Here is a 23,399-nt window from a genome sequence, read left to right on the forward strand (position 1 = left end):
GTGGAATAAAGGTGAATTGCACTTATTGGGTCATCTAAGATTCAATTATTGTTGTGTAGAAAAAATATACATACACTCAGACACACCTCGGGTCGTTAGCAACCCTATACAACTTTTACAAAAAATGAATACAAAAATAGGCAGTCTTTTATAATTTTATGATTCTTTTCTTGTTATATTCTTTATAATGAATTGATTGAGGAATACCAAGAAGGTTGATGTCTAACTTTAAAAAATGAACAAGGAGGGTAGTGAATGACGTCCCGGGTCCCTAAAGACCCAAGGTATGCATTTAAGGGATAATCATATTTATTATGTAATAATATAATGCACTGATTCCTGTGAAGTGGGACGAAACAGTATGCAATTTTGAAAAAAAAAAAAAAAAAAAAACACACTCGGACAAATTAAACTACATTTATGTATCTTATATTGTGTTAAAACTGTCAGACACCAAAAACACCAAAAAAGTTAATTTTCATTCACATTATGCCAGACCTATAACAAGTATAGTAAACACTATTTTTTACCAAGGCAGCAGAGGCCACAAAAAAATAAAATTTCTTAAATTGGACTGTGAAATATAACTTAACTTTTTTTTAACAGAAATCAAGATGATTTTAACATTTCAAAACCCATTCTCATGTTAGCAGACATTACATTTTTACCTATGACCAACAATTTCTCAACAAATATAAAATATCATAATGAAATATTATCAAAATATTAATCTGACGGAGTTGACACATCTGATGGTGGTGACAAAAGCCTTAGTATATAGTCATTTTATAGTCATTTTAACTTTCAAATACATTGAATCAATCAATTACTGTATTAAAACAAACAGTGAGTATGTTAACAAAGCAAAAATAATGATTTTATTCAACAATATCTGTAGAACCTGGAAGAGCTGAACGGTAAACAGCATAGAAGAATGACACAGAAGAGAGGATATTGTTAAATAAAGTTGTTATTTTTGTTTTGTTTTTGGGCACACAAATTTATTCTCATCACTTCATAACATTAAGGTTGAACCACTGCAGTCACGTTGATTGTTTTAACGATGTCTTTAACACCTTTCTGGACCTTGAAAGTGTTGGTTAAATTGCTGTCTATGGACGAGTCATATACCTCTCAGATTTCATCAAAAATATCTTTATTTATAAATAATTACAAAACCATTAAAACAATCCATAAGAAATTCCAGAGAATTATTATTCACAACATAATAAAATGTAATTTAAAAAAGTTTTAATACAAGAATAAAATATGATATTATCTTTTACGTAGTACACAGTATTACAATGGATTCAATTATTAGAGTTATTTAAAGAATTTAAATCTAGATAATTATTTTTAAAGTCATTTTGATAATAAAAATGATATTTTCTTAGCATATGGTCATCTGGGTTGCCCTGCAAAATGACATCACAACTGTACACCACTATTAAAGGGATAGTTCACCCTTCTGTTGAACACAAAGGGAGATATTTAGAAGAAATCAAATTGTTGGGCCCCTATGACTTCCATAGTGATTCTTTCCCCATACTATGGAAGTCAATGGGGTCCAACAACTGTTTGATTACCGTCATACTTCATAATATCTTCTTTTGTGTTCAGCAGAAGAAATAAATTCATACAGGTTTGGAACAACTAGGGTGAGTAAATTTTCTTTCTTTTTTCTTTTTGGGTGAACTGTCCCTTTAAGATCCTCCAGCCAGCAGGTGTCAGTGTGTGTTGTGTGCGTTTGCGGCTTTTCTTCTCCGGTTTTATCAACCTTGATGGAGCTGCACGTGAAAACATTCGTCCTCGGTTGAAGTGTTTAATATCACCACCGTAGATCCATCATGGTATGTTCATATATTCATATACAGATTATGGTCATTTTATGTCGGCTGCTCTATATTTAATCTCTAGAGATTATATCGAGTGGGTCATTCGATATCAGATAGTCTTATGCAACGACCTTGTATTTCATTTTCATAACAAGAATAATGTCAAATTATCTTATGAACAGAATATGGTTGTATGATCGATTAATAAACCTTTATGACTGCAAATTCAGAAGTGATATAAAGAGACTGGGTATTTGTGAAGCAATGAAGAAATATTGGCTTAAAAGACCTATTATTTTTATTATTATAAATTATGTTTAGTTAAATTATTATGAAACTATATTATTAAAATTTTTTGTGATGAAATAAGAACATGTGTCAGTCATATTTGCGATATCTTTTGTGTGTTTTTGTGTTCCCACAGGCCAAATATCTGGCTCAGATCATTGTGATGGGCGCTCAGGTGGTCGGACGAGCTTTTGCAAGAGCTTTACGTCAAGAATTTGCAGGTCGATGCAAAGAAATTATATTCATTTATTTCCATATTTTAAGTCATTTAAGTGCCATATTAATAATCTATAGCATGTTGTTCCAAACCTGTATGAATTTCTTTTTGCTGTTGAACACAAAAGAAGATATTTTGAAGTTAGTAACAGAATTGTAGATGATAGCCATTGACTTCAATAGTAGGAAAAAATACTATGGAAGTCAATGGTTACCGACATTCTTCAAAATATCTTATTTTGTGTTCAACCTTATACAGGTTGGGAACAACTTCAGGATGAATAAATTATGACAATTTTAATTTCTGGGTGGTTGAAGATATGCATATTGCATTGTCCCAATATAAAATTTTCTTAAAGGGTTAGTTCACCTAAAAATGAAAATTCTGTCATTTATTACTCACCCCCATGCTGTTCCACACCCGTAAGACCTTCATTCATCTTCAGAATACAAATTAAGATATTTTTGTTGAAATCCGATAGCTCCATGAGGCCTGCAATGACATTTCCTCTCTCAAGATCCATAAAGGTACTAAAAACATATTTAAATCAGTTCATGTGAGTACAGTGGTTCAATATTAATATTATAAAGCGACGAGAATATTTTTATGTGCCAAAAAAAACAAAATAACGTCTTATATAGTTATGGGCGATTTCAAAACACTGCTTCAGGAAGCATCAGAGCATTATGAATCAGTGTGTCGAATCAGCGGTTCGGAGCGCCAAAGTCACGTGATTTCAGCAGTTTGGCGGTTTGACACGCGATCCGAATCATGATTCGATACACCGATTCATTTGTGCTCCGAATCTTCATGAAGTACTGGTTTGAAATCGGCCATCACTAAATAAGTTGTTATTTTGTGGGGGTTTTTTGGCGCACCGAAAATATTCTTGGTGCTTTATGATATTAATATTGAACCACTGTACTCACATGACCTGATTTAAATATGTTTTTAGTACATTAATGGATCTTGAGAGAGGAAGTGTCAATGCTCCCTATGCAGGCCTCACGGAGCCATCGGATTTCAACAAAAATATCTTAATTTGTGTTCTGAAGATGAACAAAGGTCTTACGGGTGTGGAACGACATGAGGATGAGTAATAAATGACAGAATTTTCTTTTTTGGGGGAACTAACCCTTTAACGTGACTGATGACATGACTTAGTAATCACCAATGTAAGGAACAGAAGTGAAATATAACAGTAGTATCTTGTGTGAATGTGAATGCAGCCAGTCAGGCGGCTGCAGAGGCGCGGGGTCAAGCGGGCAGACATTCTGCGGCTGCGTCGAGCTTCACAGGAATGAGTTTACAAGAAGCCCAGCAGATTCTGAACATCACCACATTAACACCGGAGGAGATCCAGAAGGTAAAAAGAAGCTGTTTCATCATAAACCAGATCAGCACATGACACACTTATTACAGTATTCTGTAATGAAATATGTTTTAATTTGATATGGTTTCATTTTCTTTTCAGAATTATGAGCATTTATTTAAAGTCAATGACAAAGCTGTTGGCGGTTCTTTCTATCTTCAATCAAAGGTAAGCAATGAGGCAAACAATCAATGTTTTTTCCCCAGACATGTTTGTAGATTTTTTTTTTTTTGTTAACATCTTTTAAGTCACAATAGTGATAAATCAGGGTAGTGGTCAGAGAAACTCTTGGTTCAGGGTCACTCATGTCTTTTGATACCATGACCTTTATGTTGGGATCTTATAGATCTTTAGCTATCAGATCAAATGCAAATTATTAGATTAAAATACAAATAGCCTACATGTAGTGTTGTCTAAAGTACTGACCAAGTCGGTTATGAAATTTTAAAAATGTGATGCTTTGAGGGCTGTTGAGTGGATTGGTAAACACCTCTGATTGGCCATTGTGTTCATGAGCTCAACAGATATGTCTCCGATTGGCTACAATGATCAACGCACGGGAGCGTTTAAAAAGCTAAGGAAGTGAATTTGAAAGCAGGAGAGTTTGAAAACAGGCGTCTATTAGTGATGCCTATCGTGTGCATCTGTGTAAGCGCTCAGTGAAGAGCGTCAATGATGACTATTTACAACATGTTTTTGAAGCATTGATCATTTTAGCCAATCACAGACATATCTGTTGAGATTGTGAACACAATGACCAATCAGAGGTGTTTAAGAATCTGCTCAACAGCACCCAGAGCATTACATTTTTAAAATTTCAGTATTGACTTGGTATTGTGGTCAGTACTTTTGACAATACTACCTACATGTGTATTTTATGGTATTTTGTGCAGTTTTAAAGGGATAGTTCACCCAAAAATGAAAATTTGATGTTTATCTGCTTACCCCCAGTGCATCCAAGATGTAGGTGACTTTGTTTCTTCGGTAGAACACAAATGAGGATTGTTAACTCTAACCGTTGCCGTCTGTCAGTCGTATAATGCATGGCAATGGGAACTCTATCAATAAGAGTCATAAAAACTTCCATAGACAAATCCAAATGAAACCCTGCGGCTCATGACGACACACTGATGTCCTAAGACACTAAACGATCGATTTGTGCGAGAAACCGAACAGTATTTATATCATTTTTCACCTCCAAAACACCACTATGTCCAACTGCGTTCAGCACTCAGTTAGTGAGGTCTGATCGCGCTCTGACAACAGCAGTGATCGCTTGCACTCATTGAAGCAAAGCGCGAGACATCACTTCCGTCATCAGAGCAGGTTTTTAACCTCGCTAACCAGATGCTGAACGCAGTTGGACATAGTGGTGTTTTAGAGGTGAAAAAATTATATAAATACTGTTCGGTTTCTCACACAAACCAATCGTTTCGTGTCTTAGGACATCAATGTGTCGTCACGGGCCGCAGGGTTTCATTTGGATTTGTCTGTGCATGTTATAGACGAAGTTCCCACTGACACGCATTATATGACTGACAGACGGCAACGGTTGGAGTTAAAAATCATCATTTGTGTTCTACTGAAGAAACAAAGTCACCTACATCTTGTATGCATGGGGGTTAAGCAGATAAACATCACATTCTCATTTTTGGGTGAACTATCCCTTTAACTGTCACTTGGTAGAAGCTAGTGAAATAAGACCTCTGCCAACATGGACAGGCTGCATCTATGGAAAATTCAAGAGACATTTAGTAACCAAACACTTGAGATATAAAGAGAAGTCGGTTAAATTCAATAAACTGCATTTATTTATGGTCTTTTTCACAAATATGCACCAAAAAATAGAAAGTTTTTTAGCAAGATTGAATTTAAAGAAATAAAGGCAATTGAATTTTGAAAGAATCTAAGGGGTCGTTTACACTACAACATTTTCAACTAAAAACGGAAAACTTTTTTTTTTGTTTTTTTCCTGTTCATTAAATGACAATGGCATTTTGGGGACCTGAAAACGCAAACTTTTGACAATGGGTTTCAACTATGTTTTTGAAAATTATACCATTATTGTCTCGATACCATGTAATTTACAAAAATGTGAATTTGTGAAAATGGTGATGTCATTCACATGACATCGCCATCTACTGGCCTGGCATGAATAATACAATTAGTTTAATTGATTTAGTAGTTTACCAGGATCCGTGTGAACGGGGATCATTTTCACAACATTGTCATCCGTACACAAAAAACGCAAACTTTTTAGTTTCTAGTACCCTTAGACGATTCTTAAAATTGTAAATAAGGTAAAGTCTGTCCTTACTGATTTATGTTTAGTAGTTCAGTTATTCAGCAGTTTAATAAAAACCAGCCTGTAAATCAATTAGCAGTAAATCCGTAACCATGTATTTGTGTTTGGACTCTTGTAGGTGGTGCGGGCGAAAGAGCGTCTGGATGAAGAGCTCAGTATTCAACAGCAGCACCAAACAAAACCTCCAGAGCAACAGCAGCAGACATGATCTCCGTCCTCACGTCCTCCCACTGTAATTATGACCCAGACCCCCAATAAAGCCTGTTCTTTTTCTACATTGAAATGTCAGTCTTTCCATCAAAATAGATGAGTATTTTCTGGACATTATGTGACAGAATGAAGGAAATTTATCTTGAAAGTTCTTGAGTTCTAGAATGTTTTATGGATCAGGGATTTGTTGAACATCATCCAGGAGCTCATGGAACTTTATAACATATTTAAAAATGTACACTACCGTTCAAAAGTCGGAAAGATTTTCTGTTTTTGAAAGAAGTGTCTTCTCACCAAGGATGCATTTATTTGATCAAAAATACAGTAAAAACAGTAATATTAGTATGTACAATAAAAAAAACTCCAGTCTTCAGTGTCACATGATCCTTCAGAAATCATTCTAATATGATGATTTGATGCTCAAGAAACATTTATTATTATCATCAATGTTAAAAACAGCTGTGCTGCTTCATATTTTTGTGGAAACTGACTTTTTTCAGCCTTCTTTGAATAGAAAGTTCAAAAGAACAGTATTTATTTAAGATAAAAAACATTTATAAATGTCTTTACTGTCACTTTTAAACAATTTAATGCATCCTTGCTGAATAAAAGTATGTATTCATTCATCTGTTCATGGTCAAAGTAATGATCTGGATTCTTTCTGGCTTGATGTCGATTACCACAGAAGGTCTTTTAACACTGTAAAAACAAAGTCATATTTGCTGTAAAACAAAAACAAAGTCTACAGGTAAAAACATTTTGGATTTAAAATCAGTTCTGGGAGAATGAACTTACTGTTTGAGACTGAAATACTTTACTGAGTGGATTTTTATTCAGTAAAATGTCCTTGTATCCTGCGTCCATCTGTTCCCAGCTATGAAAGACTGGCCAGACAAGGTTAGTAAGCGATTTTATTACACCTATCATGTTAACGCATATGATGTTTAAGTCTTGTGGCTGTACTTTTGAAACAGTATGTTAATTATTTTTCCCAGTGTAATGTCTCAGCCATAGACTTCAGCTGTTACTGTAAATACTCCAGTCTGAGCGATGATGCTTGACTCTGGTAATCAGCAGATGGAGTTTTTTTGAATCCAGATCATTCCTTTAAAAATTCTTTATGCATTTGTCTTTAATTTAAGCAGGACTATTGTAAGAGTCTCACCATAATTACTGTCAGTGTGAAGCAATATACAACATGTGTTGCCATTTGAGTGATTCATGAAATTTGGGGGTTTAATGATTAGATGATTATTCCTGTTTGATTGATATATATTACTGTAATTGCATTAAAAATATATTTAATAATTAAATATTAATGCAATAATATAATAAAAGCTACATTTGTTGTATTTAAAATGTCACACACACACAAAAAACAAAAATATCCGTCATGACATCCGCCACAAAGACCCTAATTTAATACTGAGTGAATACTGCAAACATTTCAGTCCACTGTACATGAATGCCCCAAACATTCAGCAAAAAAAGACACAGCAAAACGCAATGTATATATATCAAATGCAAATTTATTAAACATTTGTTTCTTTTATTTTCATTGACATCCTTATCAATATCGTAATAAAATTCCTCTAAAACAGGAGCACACACACCTATGTTGTACCAACTGGAGACTTTTACAGCTCTAAAATTCTGCATGTTCAGCTTCAGAACATGATGCTGGGAAAAATATATATTTATTTATATATATATATTTATTTATTTTCATATACTGTATTACATCTACATTTCAACTATAATAAAAGGCACTTGGAAAAATTAAAATACTGATATTAAAATATCTCAAAAATGTGCAAAAAGGAAAAAAAAAATAAAAATGGATACTGGCCTTCCCAGGCCATAGTCTTTTGTTAACCCTTTGTGCATCTCTGTGTCACTTCAAGAATTGTGTCCTATTATTAGTTTATTTTAGGAACAGACAAACTTCTTTACTTTTAGTGTGAGCTTAATTTTTTTTAAACTTATTTTAACATGGTGCTTAATTTATGTACCGTGTATATATTTATTGTTTTACTGCATTTAATATTTAAATTTGAATATCTAGCTATGACTTTATCCCTGCCATAAAATGTATTGCTTAAGTCTCTCACATATAGTTGCAGTAAATTCGGAGTCATCAGGAACGCACCATCATTTTATTAAGGCCTTTGTAGTCTCCTGTGAGAAACCCTGCGGCCGTCTCCAGAGTGCTCAAAGGGTTAAAGGTTCAAACAGCTTATCTGATATTGAACAATGATGTAGACCTTAACAGGTCTGTGTCAGTATCAGCTCTCTCCAGCCAACAACATCATGAGAGGGAGAAGGTGGACAAAGATTTAAATCTTGTTGGAAAGATGAAAGGGTTTATATACATGTCATTCCATATCAACATCTTTCAACATATCAAAGCTCTGCAAAGTGGCCTAGTTTTGAAGCTTGGCACACGATCAGGACATGGAAACACTGGTGACTTTTTTTGTTGCCAGGACTGAGGAAGCACCAGAGCTTTGTTGTCTTGCTCTGTGCATTTCTCTTTTCTTTAGCTCAGTAATGGCTCTGCTTTTCAGTTCTCTTTTCAGGTCAGGTTCAGTTGGACATCACATTACAAACACGTTGATTGGTTGAACGTCCCATATATGGGAAAGATGTATGTACACCTCATACGTCATGGTATGATTATGGGCTAAATGTGAAGGGTTTTGACTCAAACCCTTCCTGCAATATTATAGTTCACCTCCTCCTATCATTTCTCCCTTGTTCCTCTTGATTCATCAGCTGGAAAAAGCTGAACACAGAGTAGCGATAGCAGAAACGAAGAAATAAAGCAACTTCAACATCAGGAAATGTCACGTCCAAAAAAAACAAAAAAAAGTCAGTAAAACAAAACAGCATTAATTGTATAGTTTCCACAAACAATAAAACAAAATAATGATGTAATAAGACTGAGTGTAAAAATGGTTTGGAGAGGAGGGTGGGGTACATGCTTTACTGTGATTATTTCAGTCGGAATGTTTTTACATTACATTCGTTTGTTCTCTAAATCTGATTTTTTTCTGGCAATCGATGAGGGGGATAATGGGCATTATTGAAGGATGCTCTAAATATATGTCATCTCTGTTACAGAGAAGACATACTGTTACGTGCCTGAGTTCAGGAGAGAGGACTTAATCAAGAATGTTATTTTAACCTGAATGAGGTCTTGATTGCGACAGGTTGATCATCAATGGAGGATGACAATGACTGTATTAAAGGGTTAGTTCACCCAAAAAATTCTGTCAGTAATTTCTCACCCTCATGTCGTTCCACACCCGTAAGACTTTCGGTAATCTTCAGAACATAAATTAAGATATTTTTGATGAAATCCGATAGCTCAGTGAGGCCTCAATTGCCAGCAATGTCACTGAACCTCTCAAGATCCAGAATGGTACTAAAGACATATTTAAAACAGTTAATGTGACTACAGTGTTTCTACCTTAATATGATAAAGCGGTGAGTATACTTTATGTGTGCAAAAAAAAACTAAATAAGGACTTTTCAACAATATCTGGTGACGGCCGATTTCAAAACACTGCTTCGAAGCTTTACGAATCTTTTGTTTTGAATCAGTGGTTCAGATTGTCTAAACGAAGCCTCGTTTACTGAAATCACGTGACTTTCGTGCTCCGAACGACTGATTCGAAACAAAAGATTCGTAAAGCTTCAAAACAGTGTTTTGAAATCACCCATCACTAGATATTATTGAAAAGTCGTTATTTATTCTTGTCGCTTTGTAATATTAAGGTAGAAACTCTGTACTCACATGAACTGTTTTAAATATGTCTTTAGTAGCTTTCTGGATCTTGAGAGGTTCAGTGACATTGCTGGCAATAGAGGCCTCACGGAGCCATCGAATTTCATAAAAAATATCTAAATTGGTGTTCCGAAGATGAACGAAGATCTTCCGGGTGTAGAACAACATGAGGGTGAGTAATAAATGACATTATTTTCATTTTTGGGTGAACTAACCCTTTAAGACTCTCACATGACCCACTTCAGGACTTCAATGCACCTCTCAAAACAAGCATATGCTGCTGTGATGTTACAGATAGCGTCACAGAAGTTTGATTTTGCTATTTATTAATTCATATAGAATATGAATATCTCACATATGATGGTTATTTTCTGAATGTCATACCTTAAAGATTGAGTTGTACAACTTGATGTATCTAGTTTCGCACAGAATCAGTTTAAAGTTGTGATTTTCAATTATTATGTTGTACCACATCATACATCATGCAACTGGGTCAAATGTTACATTTTTAGTACTTGGACCATGTGTGCAACGTGACGTCAGGAGTTACCCTAAAACTTGACCTAAGACTTGCACAACAGCGTTTGATTCATTGAAGAAAGTTGATGTGGGTCATAATGAAAGGGTCTTAAATAAAAATGTATATCTTTTGGCCAACTGAATAGTGTTTTCTACGCTTTATCATTAAGTCCCTACTTCAATCTCTAGGTATACGTTCAGATTTTTAGCATAATTATTATGGGGCAAACTGTGAAAGCAAAGTTTTGGAGGCCCTTGACTGTTGCGATACACCCAAACTGGTGTATTGCATTCCACTATTCTGCATCAGCCAAAGTCCTTCGTTTTACCCTGCCATTCTATTATACTTAAAAGCAGGATAATACTGTTAAATCTGGCCCTTGGTTCAGCAAGTAGTGTGCAGTACAACTGATGGCCAGAAGATGGCACTATTTACAACAATGCCATGTTCTATGGGGTGGTAGCATAACTGCTGGGTGATTTTGTGCCCTTGTATGACTTAAAACTCAGTCAGTCTGAGCCTTGTATCTCTTATTCAACACAATAGAGCTTGTCAAAGTTTTCTATTTCCTCCTCCTCAGAGGACAGATTGTCATTCATACTTTGTCTATTTTTATTCAAAGATGTATGCTTTGCAATGCAGTGACACAGCTAGCAGCAAATGCAAGGTTCGTCATATAGCTTGCAGTAGCATTGAGCTAAGGAAGTTCTCTTGCACGGGATGCAGAGGGGTGCGTAATGACTGAGGTGGGACGTGGGACAGTCTGAAGCAGGAGGGTACAAATCTGCTCCTAGAGGGCCACCTTGCTGGAGAGTTTAGCTCTAGCCCTAATTAACACACCTGAACCAGCTACTCAATGTTTTCAGGATAACTAGAACTTCCAGCCTGGTGTGTTGGAGTTAAACTCTGCAGAAAAGTGGCATTCCAGGAGAAGGATTGGGTACAACAGATGCTGATTGTCGGCAAGTAAACAAGCTGCTCTCGTCTGACCTATGCCCTCAACACCCCTTTGCAAACCTAACCAAACCCATGCGAGTTTAGCCTCAAAGATCTGTAGCTTGCTGAGCTTAGAGGTCTTTTATTAATGCACGGAATGGCTTGAAAGTTGGTTCGTTAATAATAATAGCATACAATTGTGTCTTTAGTGTGTTGTGTACACTGTCGTCCAAAAGTTTCTCTTACGCATAAATACACAGAAATTGTCTTTTGAAGCAAGGGCACAGATTCCCAAGTCTGCTGTTTAGATCAGTGCTCTCATTAAAAGGAAAACAATGTGTACAAGACTTGGGGTGTCCAATCCTGCTTCTGGAGGGCCACCTTCCTGCAGAGTTTAGACAAGAGGTCTCCAAACTGCCCTGGAGGGCCACTGTCCTGCGAAGTTCAACTCCAACTCCAATTAAACACATCTGAACCAGCTAATCAAGGTCTATCTAGGCATACAAGAAACTTTCAAGCAGGTGTGTTGGAGCTGGTTGGAGCTAAACTCTGCAGGACAACAGTTAGGAGACCAAGGATGGGCAACTTTGGCCCTTGAGGTCCACTGTCTTGCAGAGATTAGCTCCAACCCTGATCAAACTCACCTGTCTTTTTTAAATTAGTTTGTTCAGATGTGTTTGGTTAGGGTTGGAACTAACTCTGCAGGACAGTGAACCTTGAGGGTCATAGTTGCCCACCCCTGATTTAGCCCCAACCATAATTAAACAGATAATCTAGGTCTTCAGGATTACTCAAAACTTCTAAGCAAGTGTGTTGTAGCAGGTTGGAGCTAAACTCTCCAGGTAGGTGGCCCCCCAGAAGCAGGATTGGATACCCCTGGTAATAAGATGAGCCAGAAAGAGAATGGAATGGAGATGAATGTTTGACCACTTTCTGAAATGTTATGCTAATTTAGTTTAAAGATATTGTTATCACCAGAAGAAACAGGTAGCAGTGTCTGTCTGAAAGGTAGAAATTAGAACTGAAGTAGCACTAAAAGTTGGAGAAGAGGGTGTCACCTCTGAGCAGAACTAAATTTGCTTTGTGAAAACCCCCCACAGGCTTGTCTCTGAACTCTGACCCCTTTTCCACCCCCACCCTTTGCCGTTTTTCTGGAATGTGGTGCTCAGTTGACCACAGCTGGCTTCAGCACCACCTGGCCAGAGGGGATGACAACCCAAGACAGAGGGTCATGGGATGCTCCCGTAGACAGGTTGAGCACGCCACCATGGATCTCGTCCTCGCCTTCCTCACCTCTGGCCTTTCCCTTGCCATGGTCCCTGCGCTCCGAGCCCAAAATGGGCACCATGGGCAACCCCAGCGTGGAAGATGAGAAGGTATGAGACAGCAAGGGTGACTTGGCCAGGCCAAGTGGCGAACCGCTGAAGGACAAAATGGGCGTCCCCCCAAGCCCAGCTGGAGGGGAGCTTGGGCAGCCCAGTGTGCTCAAGTCCAAGGGGCGGGGACTGAGGGGGGACAAGGGTAGGGAGCCTCCAAGACCCTGCAGACTGTGACCACCCAAAAGAGCAGCGGCAGCACCAGGAATAATGATGTGGGCCCCACTGACATAAGTCAGCTCAGACTCTTTCCCCGCCCCAGGGATCTGCCCTGGCTTCATCAAGGAGCCCACTCCACCCGGACCTCCCTGATCCTGGGCTACGAAGTGCCCATGAGCCTTGATATGCTTCCTCAAGGAGCTGGGGTCCGTGTAGCGTTTCAAGCAGCCCACCATCTTGCAGTAGTAGGGCTTGTCCACATAGTGTGTGCGTGTGTGTTTGAACCGGTCACTGGAATTGGAGTAGCGCTTGTTGCAGCCCTCGTAAGGACAGATGTAGGGCTTCTCTCCTGAAATACAAGTACCAAGTTAGCCAGGTCATGCAGTTTTCATGTATCTATCCATTAGGGGTGTAACAGTACATGTAACTGTCCTGAACCATACGGTACGGACGTCACGGTTTGGTTTATGTGTGCACGGTTATACAACAATGTTTGCTAACTGCCACAACAGGTAAAAGAGCAGAAGAAGAACAGCGTATACACGAATGACTTGAATGCTTGAAAACAAAGTCCATTAGGTAGTGCGCACACGTTGAATGCATCCTTCTGCACTCGTGGAAAAAGCAGAATACTTTGAAAGGCTTGCGCACTCAACTGTGCAAGGGTTGGGCTTGAACTTTGAATGTTTAAATATATTTTAAGTGGAGCAAATTGTAACATTCTGAATTCACAAGTTTTATTTTTCATTATTCTATTTATTTTGTACTTTTATAACACAAGATGCTTTTCAGTTTTGTAGCTGATTTTGACCACATACCTTTTGTTTTTTAATAGCCCTGCAAAAAATATGACCTATGTAAGAGTGCATACTCTTTACTGCTTACTGCTTAATACACTATAGGAGGCTATACTGTACTAACTAGGGGACTAAATGCCGCTAGATGGAACAAACTGTGATTTGCAATACTGTCTGTTCAAAGAAAAATATTAAATTTGTTCTTTTGTCCAGTAACACTTTAGTTAAGGGTCAAATTCTCACTATTAACTAGTTGCTTATTAGCATGCATATTACTAGGATATTGGCTGTTTATTAGTACTTATAAAGCAGATATTAATGCCCATATTCTGCATGACCATATTCTACATCCCTTAATCCTACCCAAAACCTAAACTTAAATCTTACTATTAATGAGCAGTAATTAGGGGTTTATTGAGGCAAAAGTCATAGTTAATACTAGTTAGTTAATAGTGAGAATTGGACCCTAAACTGAAGCGTGACCATTTTTCCTATTGTACCGAACCGTGATCCAAAAACCGAACCCTGACTTCTGTGTACCGTTACACTCCTACTATCCATGCATTTACTTGGTACTGACCTGTGTGTGAGCGGTTGTGAATCTTGAGGTTCTCCAGTCGGGAGAAGCTCTTGTTGCAGGTGGGACAACGGTGAGGTTTTTCATTGGTGTGAGTGCGGATGTGGATCAGCATCTTGTACCTAATGAGGCAGACATTAGACTTAAGGGTACGTGTTATATAAAACTTAAAAGTGGCTGCAGTTGCAACATTTTCCATTCCAAGGAACCTAAAACTGGCTTATATGTTATTTTAAAACTGAAAAGGACGAAAAATATTTATTAAGAATATGACTTTTTTGCAGTGTATGGTGCATGTTGGCCAGTCCCTATATGAAGAGTATTCAGCCTGCATAGGCACCAACTACCAAGGGAGCACCAAACAGTGATTTAAACAGTTATTTAAACCGCCCCCGTTTTTTATAGTGACCATTTGACTTTCTTTTATTTGCAAGTAATTTGTATTAAATTCTTTATTTGAGTATATTTAAATGTTAATCTAGTTTAAATATGGATGATTCTTTTTAGTTTCTTAAATATTCATGGTTACTTTGTGATCTTTTAATTTGAAAGGCAAATTTGGTGTTTAAAATGTAAATATGATTGTCATTAGGAACAATGAAGCATGTCTTAATGTTTCATTTAAATGTATTTATACTGTGATAATAATGTAAATTACGGAAATTAAAATTTGATTCCTATTATATTTAGGGTAAAGCTAAATCTGTCTTTAAGAGCTGGATGCAGTAAACACACCTGGCGTTGAATCCCCGTCCTTTGCGTGCACACCCCTCCCAGTGGCAACAGTACCCAGAATCCTTCTCAGGCTTCACATGGAAGTCATTGACATGATCCACCAGGTCTTGCAAGGAGTCAAAAAGTAGGTGGCACTGTGACATAAAAAATATGTGCAATGAACTCAGGTGAAAAATACACTTTAGCATCTTTGTTAAACTGCTTCTATTTCTCACCTTCCTCCAGCGACAGGCCAGCTGTTCATCTGCTGAGAGGTCTGGAGAAGCTCGTGTGTCCTTGGGCTGCCGAATGAACATGGAGGAAGGCAGGTGAAGCCCTCCTCCTCCTCCAATGGGCACGAAGAACTGGAACGCTTGAGATGTGGCCCCTCCCTCCACGTAACGGATATGTGCCGAGTCCTGCGGGAACCAAACGAGAAAAAGCAAACATAATTCAAGCCTCTTTTACAGCAGGCCAGCGAAACTAGTAATAGTTGTTAAACTGACAGTAACAGGAGCTACAGGAGGTCCGTGTTCTGTAATTGCCCTCACAGCAGGAGACTCTTATGAGCATTTTGCTGGATGTGGCAGCACATCGTCCCCATGTTTCTGCCCCCAGCTGTGCTGATCTGAGTACTTCACGCTCAAACCACAGATTTGAGGCTTTAATGAGAGAAGCGAGATGGCAAAGCATCAATAAACGAAACAATACTTCATGAAAAAAACAATCTAATACATGGAGCTTTATTTTACACAACTGCTCTCTAAGGGTGCTTTCCCTCTAGCAGTAAAATATGAAACTGAAAAATGTTATTAAAATGTTTATTAATTTATGTTTTAATTTAAAATACAATATAAACAAAAAGAAATGTATATCTATTATTATTATTATTATTATTATTATTAGGGGCCAAGCATCAAAATATTGTATCCGTTGGTGTTCTTATTATTACTATATTTCCATTTCTTCTTCTTCCATTCTGGAAGTCTATGGCAGCCCATAGAACTGCTTGGGGGAAAGTTGTGAAATTTGGCACAGATAGAGGCCGGTCTGAACTGTAACCATAGGTAATTTGGAGTCTCAATACCTCTAGTGCCACCAACTGTCCAAAATTGCACTTATGTTTGTGCTAATAACTTTAGAAACAACAAAATTCATTTTCATTAAATTTCCGTTATGAAAATGTTTCCGTCATTTTGAATTCTTTGAAAAGCCTACTTTTTCGAACTTCTCAAAGGCCATTGCTCAGATTTTCATTACAAAAAAAATTGATCCATTTCATCTTTAGACCATGCCAACAACAAGCTAATTCAAGTCGATACGCCAAACCGTTCTCGAATAACGCACAAACGAATTTTACATAGCGTTTGGGACAATAGAGTAACGCTGTATCCCCGCAAAGCTTTATCATATTCAGACCAAACTTGGTACATGTCATCACAAGCATGATCTGAGGCTACATGCTGCATTTCAGCATAGTGCCACCTACTGGTCTGGAGATACAAAAAAAAAAAAAGGTTATTTTTGCTTATAACTTCTGAACAGTTTGACCAAAAATCAAATCTCGTTAGATTTGGGGCACCATGCCGAGTTGAATGATATCCAATTTGGTGTTGTCCATTTTGAATTTTGTAGTAAAATGCTGTATTTTATGAACACATTTAGTATATCGTTACGATGCCCTAAAGGAGTCTGAGCCAAATAAAAATCAAATATTCACATGCTTATATCTTTGGATTTGGTTGACTTATTTTCATGAGAGTCCTTAGGGATCTCCTTAGATTCCTAAATCCTTGCCGAGTCCAACGATACCAAACATGCTAGGTTTCGTCTTTTGGTTTGTGAAACGTTGTGATTTAGTGTTTAAACAACTTTCACTAATATCTTCGATAGTAATTGGCAAAAAAAAAAAATGCAGGTGTAGGGTCATTTTTTTTATGCGTTCATACATATGTCTATAACTCCTAAATGAAATTTGATAATTCCACTAAATTTGACATGCTTATGTATGGGGGCGCTCTTAGGACACACACACACACACAAAGCAGTAGGGGTGTGTCACTTGGTGGCGCTATAACTGAACAAAATATGAAAATGGTACCATTGGTCTGATTGACTTGAAAATTGACATGCAGTGTCTTTGTCTCAGTTGCTATCATAGTCCATTATGACATTGATGGTCTGCTGCTAGCCTCCTTGTTTACTTCTGTTGTGCTTGGCCCCTTAATTGCTGCTTGCAGCTATATTTATTATTATTATTATTATTTATTGTCATCGCAATATTTTTACAGTATCATGAAGTAAAATGCTGATATTTTGAAATACATATTCTTTTCCCCCTACTTCTAGTTGTTTTGCTTTTTTCTAAAACAACCCCTATGAAATGATTCATGTCTATAGCACAAATATGCCTATTGGCAAAGCTTAATGCTTAGTGTTAGGGCTGTGTTCATATTTCTAACCCTACATATGAGCAATAGTAACAGTGATGCTTAGGAAGGGTCCATTAGAGAAGAAACAATGATGACTTTGACTGGACAACAGTGTCGGTGCTGTCTGGGAAGGTTTCAGCTATGTGAGAAATGTGCATGGAAAATGATGTAAAATGAGGCTGATTGCTGTGCTCACTCTTCGGTGGTGCCATCATCTAAGACCTGGGCACTGTTTGTCCATTGGCTTGAAGGAGGGGTGGCAGGCAACAGAGACACACATAGGCACATAGAAAGCCATGCATCTCAGTCCCAATTCAATTTTGAGCAAATTGAATTAAGCAGAAAGAGCTCTGTGTGGCTGTACCTCGCTGTAAATCTGATTTAACCTCACGCCCCATTCGTCAGCCCCACGGACAGAGAAAGAGAGACACTTTTGTGAAGGGACACAGGGGGCATTTGATAAGAAACACCACATCTGGGTCAGCGAGGGTAATGGATCTGAATGTCTCGTGGTGAGGGGAGGTGGGGGACGGGACAGTGCGTTTAATGCACTTTAACACTTATTTATGACCCAAATGGAATCACCAACAGAAGTCTTTGGTGGCTTCTTAGCCTCACCTCTCCTGATTTGCTTAATGAGCAAGATTTCTCATTTAAGAAGCAGTAAGTTAAGAAGTAGTAGTAGTCAGTGTAATCAAATGGTCTGCAGAGTATAACCCAAAATGTCACTGCAACAGATCATAAAACTGAAAAACAAAGCTAAGTTTTTGCTTGCATAAATAGTACTTGTATATTATTTAGTCTTGAAAGTTCTTCTGAGTACCCATGTTGTACTCTTCCCTAGCGTTGTCGACTCACCCCGTGGAAAATGGGAGCTGAGCCGTTTCCGTTGGAGAGATCCGGAGAGCAGGCGGTGTTGCGGGAGGACGGGGACATGCTGAGGTCCACAGCGGGCGGTGTGGGGGTCTCGGACTTGTCCTGCAGGACACCTGCAAACACAAACCTCTGTTACACTCCCTGCATTTATATTTGATGTTATACTGAATCTCTCTTGTTTACCTGTGTGTGGGGAGGCTGGAGACGCTGGAATGATGACTGCGGTACCGTCGTCTGCCATCCGTAGCTGCCCGGCCCCCTTGGCATGTATGGGAGAGGGAGTGAGAGTGGACGGAGACATGGCATCTCTGTCCCGCCCACCGACCCGTCCCTTCGGCACCTTCAGGTCCAGTGGCTCATCTAAGGACAGCATGACAGCATGCGGACCGGAGCCTGAAACCTTTACAGACAGACACAGAGAGCAATTTAGGTGAGAATTATCATTCAGATGGGAAGGTTTCTTTGTTGATTTTGGTGATAGTTGTTGGGGCATCTCTTTACTTTTTAAATGTAGTATGTTTTAAAGCAGTGGTTCTCAAACTTGTTCTGGAGTACCACCAGCCCTGCACATTTTTTATGTCTCCCTATATCTGACTCACCCATTTCAGGTATTGCAGACTCTACTAATGAGCTCATGAATTGAATCAGGTGTGAAAGATGAGTGAGACATACAAAATGTGCAGGGCTGGTGGTACTCCAGGACAGGTTTGAGAACCACTGTTTTAAAGGAATAGTTTTCCCAAAAATGAAAGTTATCCCATGAAGGTTATCACCCTCAAACCAACCTAGGTGTATATGACTATCCTCTTTCAGATGAATATAGTCAGAGGTATATTTAAAAAATACCCTTGCTCTTCCAAGCTTTATAATGGTTGTGAAGGGGGGACCACATTTTGAAGTCAAAAAAAAAAAAAAAAATGCATCCATTGATCCATCATAAAAATAATCCATACGGCTCCAGGGGATTAATAAAGGCCTTCTGACGCGAAGTGATGGGTTTTTGTAAGAAAAAATCCATATTTAAAACTTTTAAATAAATAGCTTAAATTAAAATAACTAGCTTCTGGCGGACAACCGTACACATACTGCACAAGATGACTTGCGGCAAATGAGTAACCCATGATGCGGTGTGTATGACGCAGGATGTAGGAGTATCGTAAGCTTAGACGCCTCTCGCGCTTCAAACAAATAGAGCTGTGCAACAAACTCAAACTCTTCTTCTCTTATATCATTGACATTTCTCTTTAAAATTCTCGTTTTACTATCCCTTTAATTATATGAATGAATTTAAATGCCTAAAATGAAAAAGTTAGGGGCAAAATGTAAGGTATGACAACTCACAGAAGAGTTTAGCATGGTAATGGCTAACATGACAAAAAGATTTGTCATACATGACGGAATAGATTTGCTACTACTCTGCTGATATTCCTGCAAGTACAGTATCTATACAGGTGGAGCTGGGGAGGTGGAGGGTTTCAGAGGTACTCTGCTATAGCAAACATTGACCAACTATTTAAATGTTGAGCAGCAAGGTCATTGGCTGCAGATACAACAAGAACCAATCAGTTTGTGCCATGTAGTTACCTATGTAGTTGTCAACAGGTTGCGTTGCAACTTTTATTTACTACTTAAAAAAATACATATGATCATACAATAGCACAGTGGGTCAGAAAGTAGTAGTTTTGTTTTAAAGAAATTCGTACTTGTGCTCAGCCAAGATACATTAAATTGGTCAAAAGTAAATGTAAAGACATTTATAATTGTACAAAATGTATATTTCAAATATATTATGTTCTTCTGAACTTTCCATTCATCAAAGAATCCTGAAAAAATGTATTAAAGTTTCCACAAAAAATTTGAAGTGGCACAATTGTTTTCAACTCTGATAATAATAATGAATGTTTCTTAAGCATCAAATCATCATATTACAATGATTTCTGAAGGATCATGTGACACTGAAGACTGGAGTAATGATGAATAAATTACATTTTAACATAAATTCAAATAGAAAAAAAAAAAAAAAAAAAAATATATATATATATATATATTTTTTTTTTTTTTTTTTTTTTAAATTGTAATAATATTTAAAAATTTTACTGTACATTTAATCAAATAAATGCAGCCTTGATGAACATAAGAAACTACTCTAATTTGTGTACATTGTTGCATGGAAGCAATTTGCATACTCTGCTTACTATGCATCCTAAATTCAGTAGCGCAGAAATAGTGTGAGTAATATAATAGTATACAGCCTCATATGTAAACACACACACAAATCCTGAATTTCACTAGAGACATTCATATTTTGCAGGGAAGTTTTTCTCCCTCTTGCTCATTGTCTTTCTAAACACCAAAAACACAGTCAGCGCCCCTGAAAAACCATCCCCGATCTCACACAATTACTTTCTCCAGCTTCCCCTCATCCCCCCCGCCTCAAACTGTCCTCACAAAGCACACTGGCAATTACACCCATTACTGCTTCCACATTCCTCCCGACTCCATGTGAAATACAACATTCACAAAGCTCCACCTTTAACCACAGTTTCACATCTCTTTTTGTGTGACATATATAAGTGCGTATGCATGCGTCCAGTCATGCTGAATGGCTCTTTGAGAGGGTTTAGCTTGTGCCAACATGAGGAAGGTCAGCGAGGTGAAGGCAGCGGGTGATCGAGTTCAACAACCCAGCCGACAGGACCAATAATCAGCAGATAACCGCACACAGAGCTGCATTATCAACCAGATCTGCATCTTCCGCCCCCCACACACTCGCACAACATCTTCTGACCCCGAACTGCGTCCTGAAATGAACTGTGTCCTCGGAAAATGTTCTCAGATGGTCCACTTTTTTGGTCTTTGATGGCATGCCAAAGAAACAGACAGACAACAACTTGCTTAGGAAAAAAAAGGAAATGCTGATTGGTCACAAGAATAAACAGGTTGCGTCATGGCAAGAGTTAATGTGCAATCTGTAGTATCTCCAACCGTCTGGTGTTTTTTTTTTTTTTGTAAGCGTCCTGAAGTGGAGAGGTTACCCGTGCGCTATCTCAGACTGGGGTGCGGTTAGAGATGTGATATGTGTGGCATGTTAAGGGTTTAGTTAATGATTTTCACATAATTGTGTCTCAATACAGCGGATAAAAACTCACTCTGTGTAACTCGACTCTATTATGTACTCTGAGCTTCCAGTCAGAACCTAAAAACATCATTCACAGCCCACAATATCATATATTTCTGAGTCAATCAGGACATTTAAACAAGAAAAAACATGTAGGGAAGGACTTGTTTTTATCTATTAGGATTTGAAGTGTCAGTATTTTTCAGCTGTGTTGTGATCTGAAAAACAATCACATGGTGAAATTTACCAATCACAGGTTTCAATGCCATATGAAATATACGATTCGAGCCCTTTCCAAATCTGTTTTTACTTCTTTCATAGCTTGTCTGTAACAAAAGTTATGGTTATCTGAAGTCGGCTGATCGCTCTGATTTTCAGAAACGGTATTCTGAGAAAAACAGGTTTAAATAACTGTCACCCCCTTTTTCGCACAGACATGAAAATGCACTATCTAAACATAAATGGTTATAATTCAAGAATGCTTTGGAATATAGACCTAAGGTTGGTCTTAAATCTCGTTTTAAAGAAGACACTAGTCAGATTATTGTAGAAGTGAAATAAATTATGAAAGTGAAACAAAAAAAAAGTTATAGAAGTTTGTTTTTGAAAATTTCAAAATATAATTGTTTATATTTTATAATAATATATTAATAAGGCATGTTTTACTCTTAAACTGCAAGAAAATAAAAGCCAAAAATGTCAACATTCCAAATTTTAGGTTGAGATATTTCAAAAATGAGCTTTCAGTAAGATTTTGTTTGTGCGCAGTACCAAACTCTTTCACTAGATGACACCCAAGCTCCATATCTGACCATTTAAGGGCGCCTGCATTTATTTGAGTAATCTGAACCATATAAATTTCCATATTTTCATACATTTACAGTTTTTCATACATTTACAGTTGGGCAGTATTTGATTCGAATTCAGCCTCTAATAAACACATAATTAGAACATGTGTGTTCATTATAGCATTGTTCTCTTGTGCTCCGCCTTCGCGTGCTGTAGTTTACACAGGACTGGCAGGAAATTTGCATTAATACACCTTCATTCTACATGTTATGTGGTTTATTTTGATAACTGAACTGTCTATGTAGTGTTAAGAGAGGGAAATATGGCTGTTTTTTTGTGTGTATTTTTTCCTCCGCTGGGTGTGTTCTTAAACAGTAACATTAGAGAAAGACAGCCTTGCCATTATAAATCGCTATTTTTCTGCACTTAGGCTAACAGGCGAATTTAGCCAAGATATTTTCAGAGATGATAGATAAGATGTTATAAAGATGAAAATACAATTTTGACAAAAAAAAAAAAAAGAAGAAAAAAAAACACATTCAACATATTTTTTGACTTTACTGAGAACGTTCCATCGCGACATCCGACGGGTTTTCCTAGATCACATCACATATTTGTTTAAACAATAAGGCCATGTTCAGACTGTCAGCAAAAATCCGATTTTTGCTTATCCAGATTTTATCTAGATGGGTTTTTTAAAGTCTAGACAGCAAAAAAAAAATTAAAATAAAAACAAATAATGAAATTGGATTCAGAGGTGGTTTGAATGCGATTCCAATCAGATTTTTACAGATGCATCTCAGTCTGGACGATCTGGTTCATTGTTGCCAAGTCTGCAGTTTTTCCACAGAATTGGGCTACTTTAACACTGTTGCCTGGTTGTTTTTCATGTCCGCAGGTTGAAGCGACCCCACATAATATGATATTTAGCCCCCAAATGTGAATTTTACCAGGGGAACCCCGCCAAAAACACAGATTTTACCCACCGGAATGCCATTTTTACCAGGGGACTCCCCCTGAAACATGATTGGGCTAGTTTTGAATAGCAATTGGGTGGGTTTTGTTATGAAAACCTGGCAACCCTGCTC

General features: G+C 37.6%; 2 protein-coding genes across 3 annotated transcripts in view; one reads left to right on the forward strand and one right to left on the reverse strand.

Moving 5' to 3' along the window:
• Positions 1-1,736: 1,736 nt before the first annotated feature.
• Positions 1,737-10,003, forward strand: pam16 (presequence translocase associated motor 16). Its single transcript, XM_067381290.1, has 5 exons — positions 1,737-1,850; positions 2,260-2,344; positions 3,570-3,706; positions 3,815-3,880; positions 6,136-10,003. The coding sequence occupies exons 1-5, from the start codon at positions 1,848-1,850 to the stop codon at positions 6,223-6,225; spliced, it is 381 nt and encodes a 126-aa protein (XP_067237391.1). The 5' UTR covers positions 1,737-1,847; the 3' UTR covers positions 6,226-10,003.
• A 92-nt stretch (positions 10,004-10,095) lies between these two features.
• glis2b (GLIS family zinc finger 2b) overlaps positions 10,096-23,399 on the reverse strand; it is a 50,653-nt gene continuing 37,349 nt past the window's right edge. The window contains exons 1-7 of one of the 2 annotated variants that reach the window (XM_067371473.1): positions 19,190-19,285; positions 18,588-18,804; positions 18,387-18,517; positions 15,333-15,515; positions 15,118-15,251; positions 14,386-14,504; positions 10,096-13,357 (exon numbers count right to left, since the gene is read on the reverse strand). In XM_067371473.1, the coding sequence (XP_067227574.1) occupies positions 12,639-13,357; positions 14,386-14,504; positions 15,118-15,251; positions 15,333-15,515; positions 18,387-18,517; positions 18,588-18,777 (1,476 nt within the window). In that variant the 5' untranslated portion in view covers positions 18,778-18,804; positions 19,190-19,285 and the 3' untranslated portion in view covers positions 10,096-12,638. Of the gene's footprint in view, positions 13,358-14,385; positions 14,505-15,117; positions 15,252-15,332; positions 15,516-18,386; positions 18,518-18,587; positions 18,805-19,189; positions 19,286-23,399 lie in introns of those variants that run through there. The other variant, XM_067371463.1, reaches the window with a different exon arrangement.

Source organism: Chanodichthys erythropterus, chromosome 3, assembly GCF_024489055.1.
Source record: "Chanodichthys erythropterus isolate Z2021 chromosome 3, ASM2448905v1, whole genome shotgun sequence".
Classification (NCBI taxonomy): domain Eukaryota; kingdom Metazoa; phylum Chordata; class Actinopteri; order Cypriniformes; family Xenocyprididae; genus Chanodichthys; species Chanodichthys erythropterus.

Excerpts from the sequence above, each read along its gene's own strand:
- pam16 (XM_067381290.1), top strand. Across the intron at positions 3,707-3,814 it reads CACCGGAGGAGATCCAGAAG|AATTATGAGCATTTATTTAA; the intron begins GTAAAAAGAAGC and ends TTTTCTTTTCAG. Across the intron at positions 3,881-6,135 it reads CTTTCTATCTTCAATCAAAG|GTGGTGCGGGCGAAAGAGCG; the intron begins GTAAGCAATGAG and ends GGACTCTTGTAG.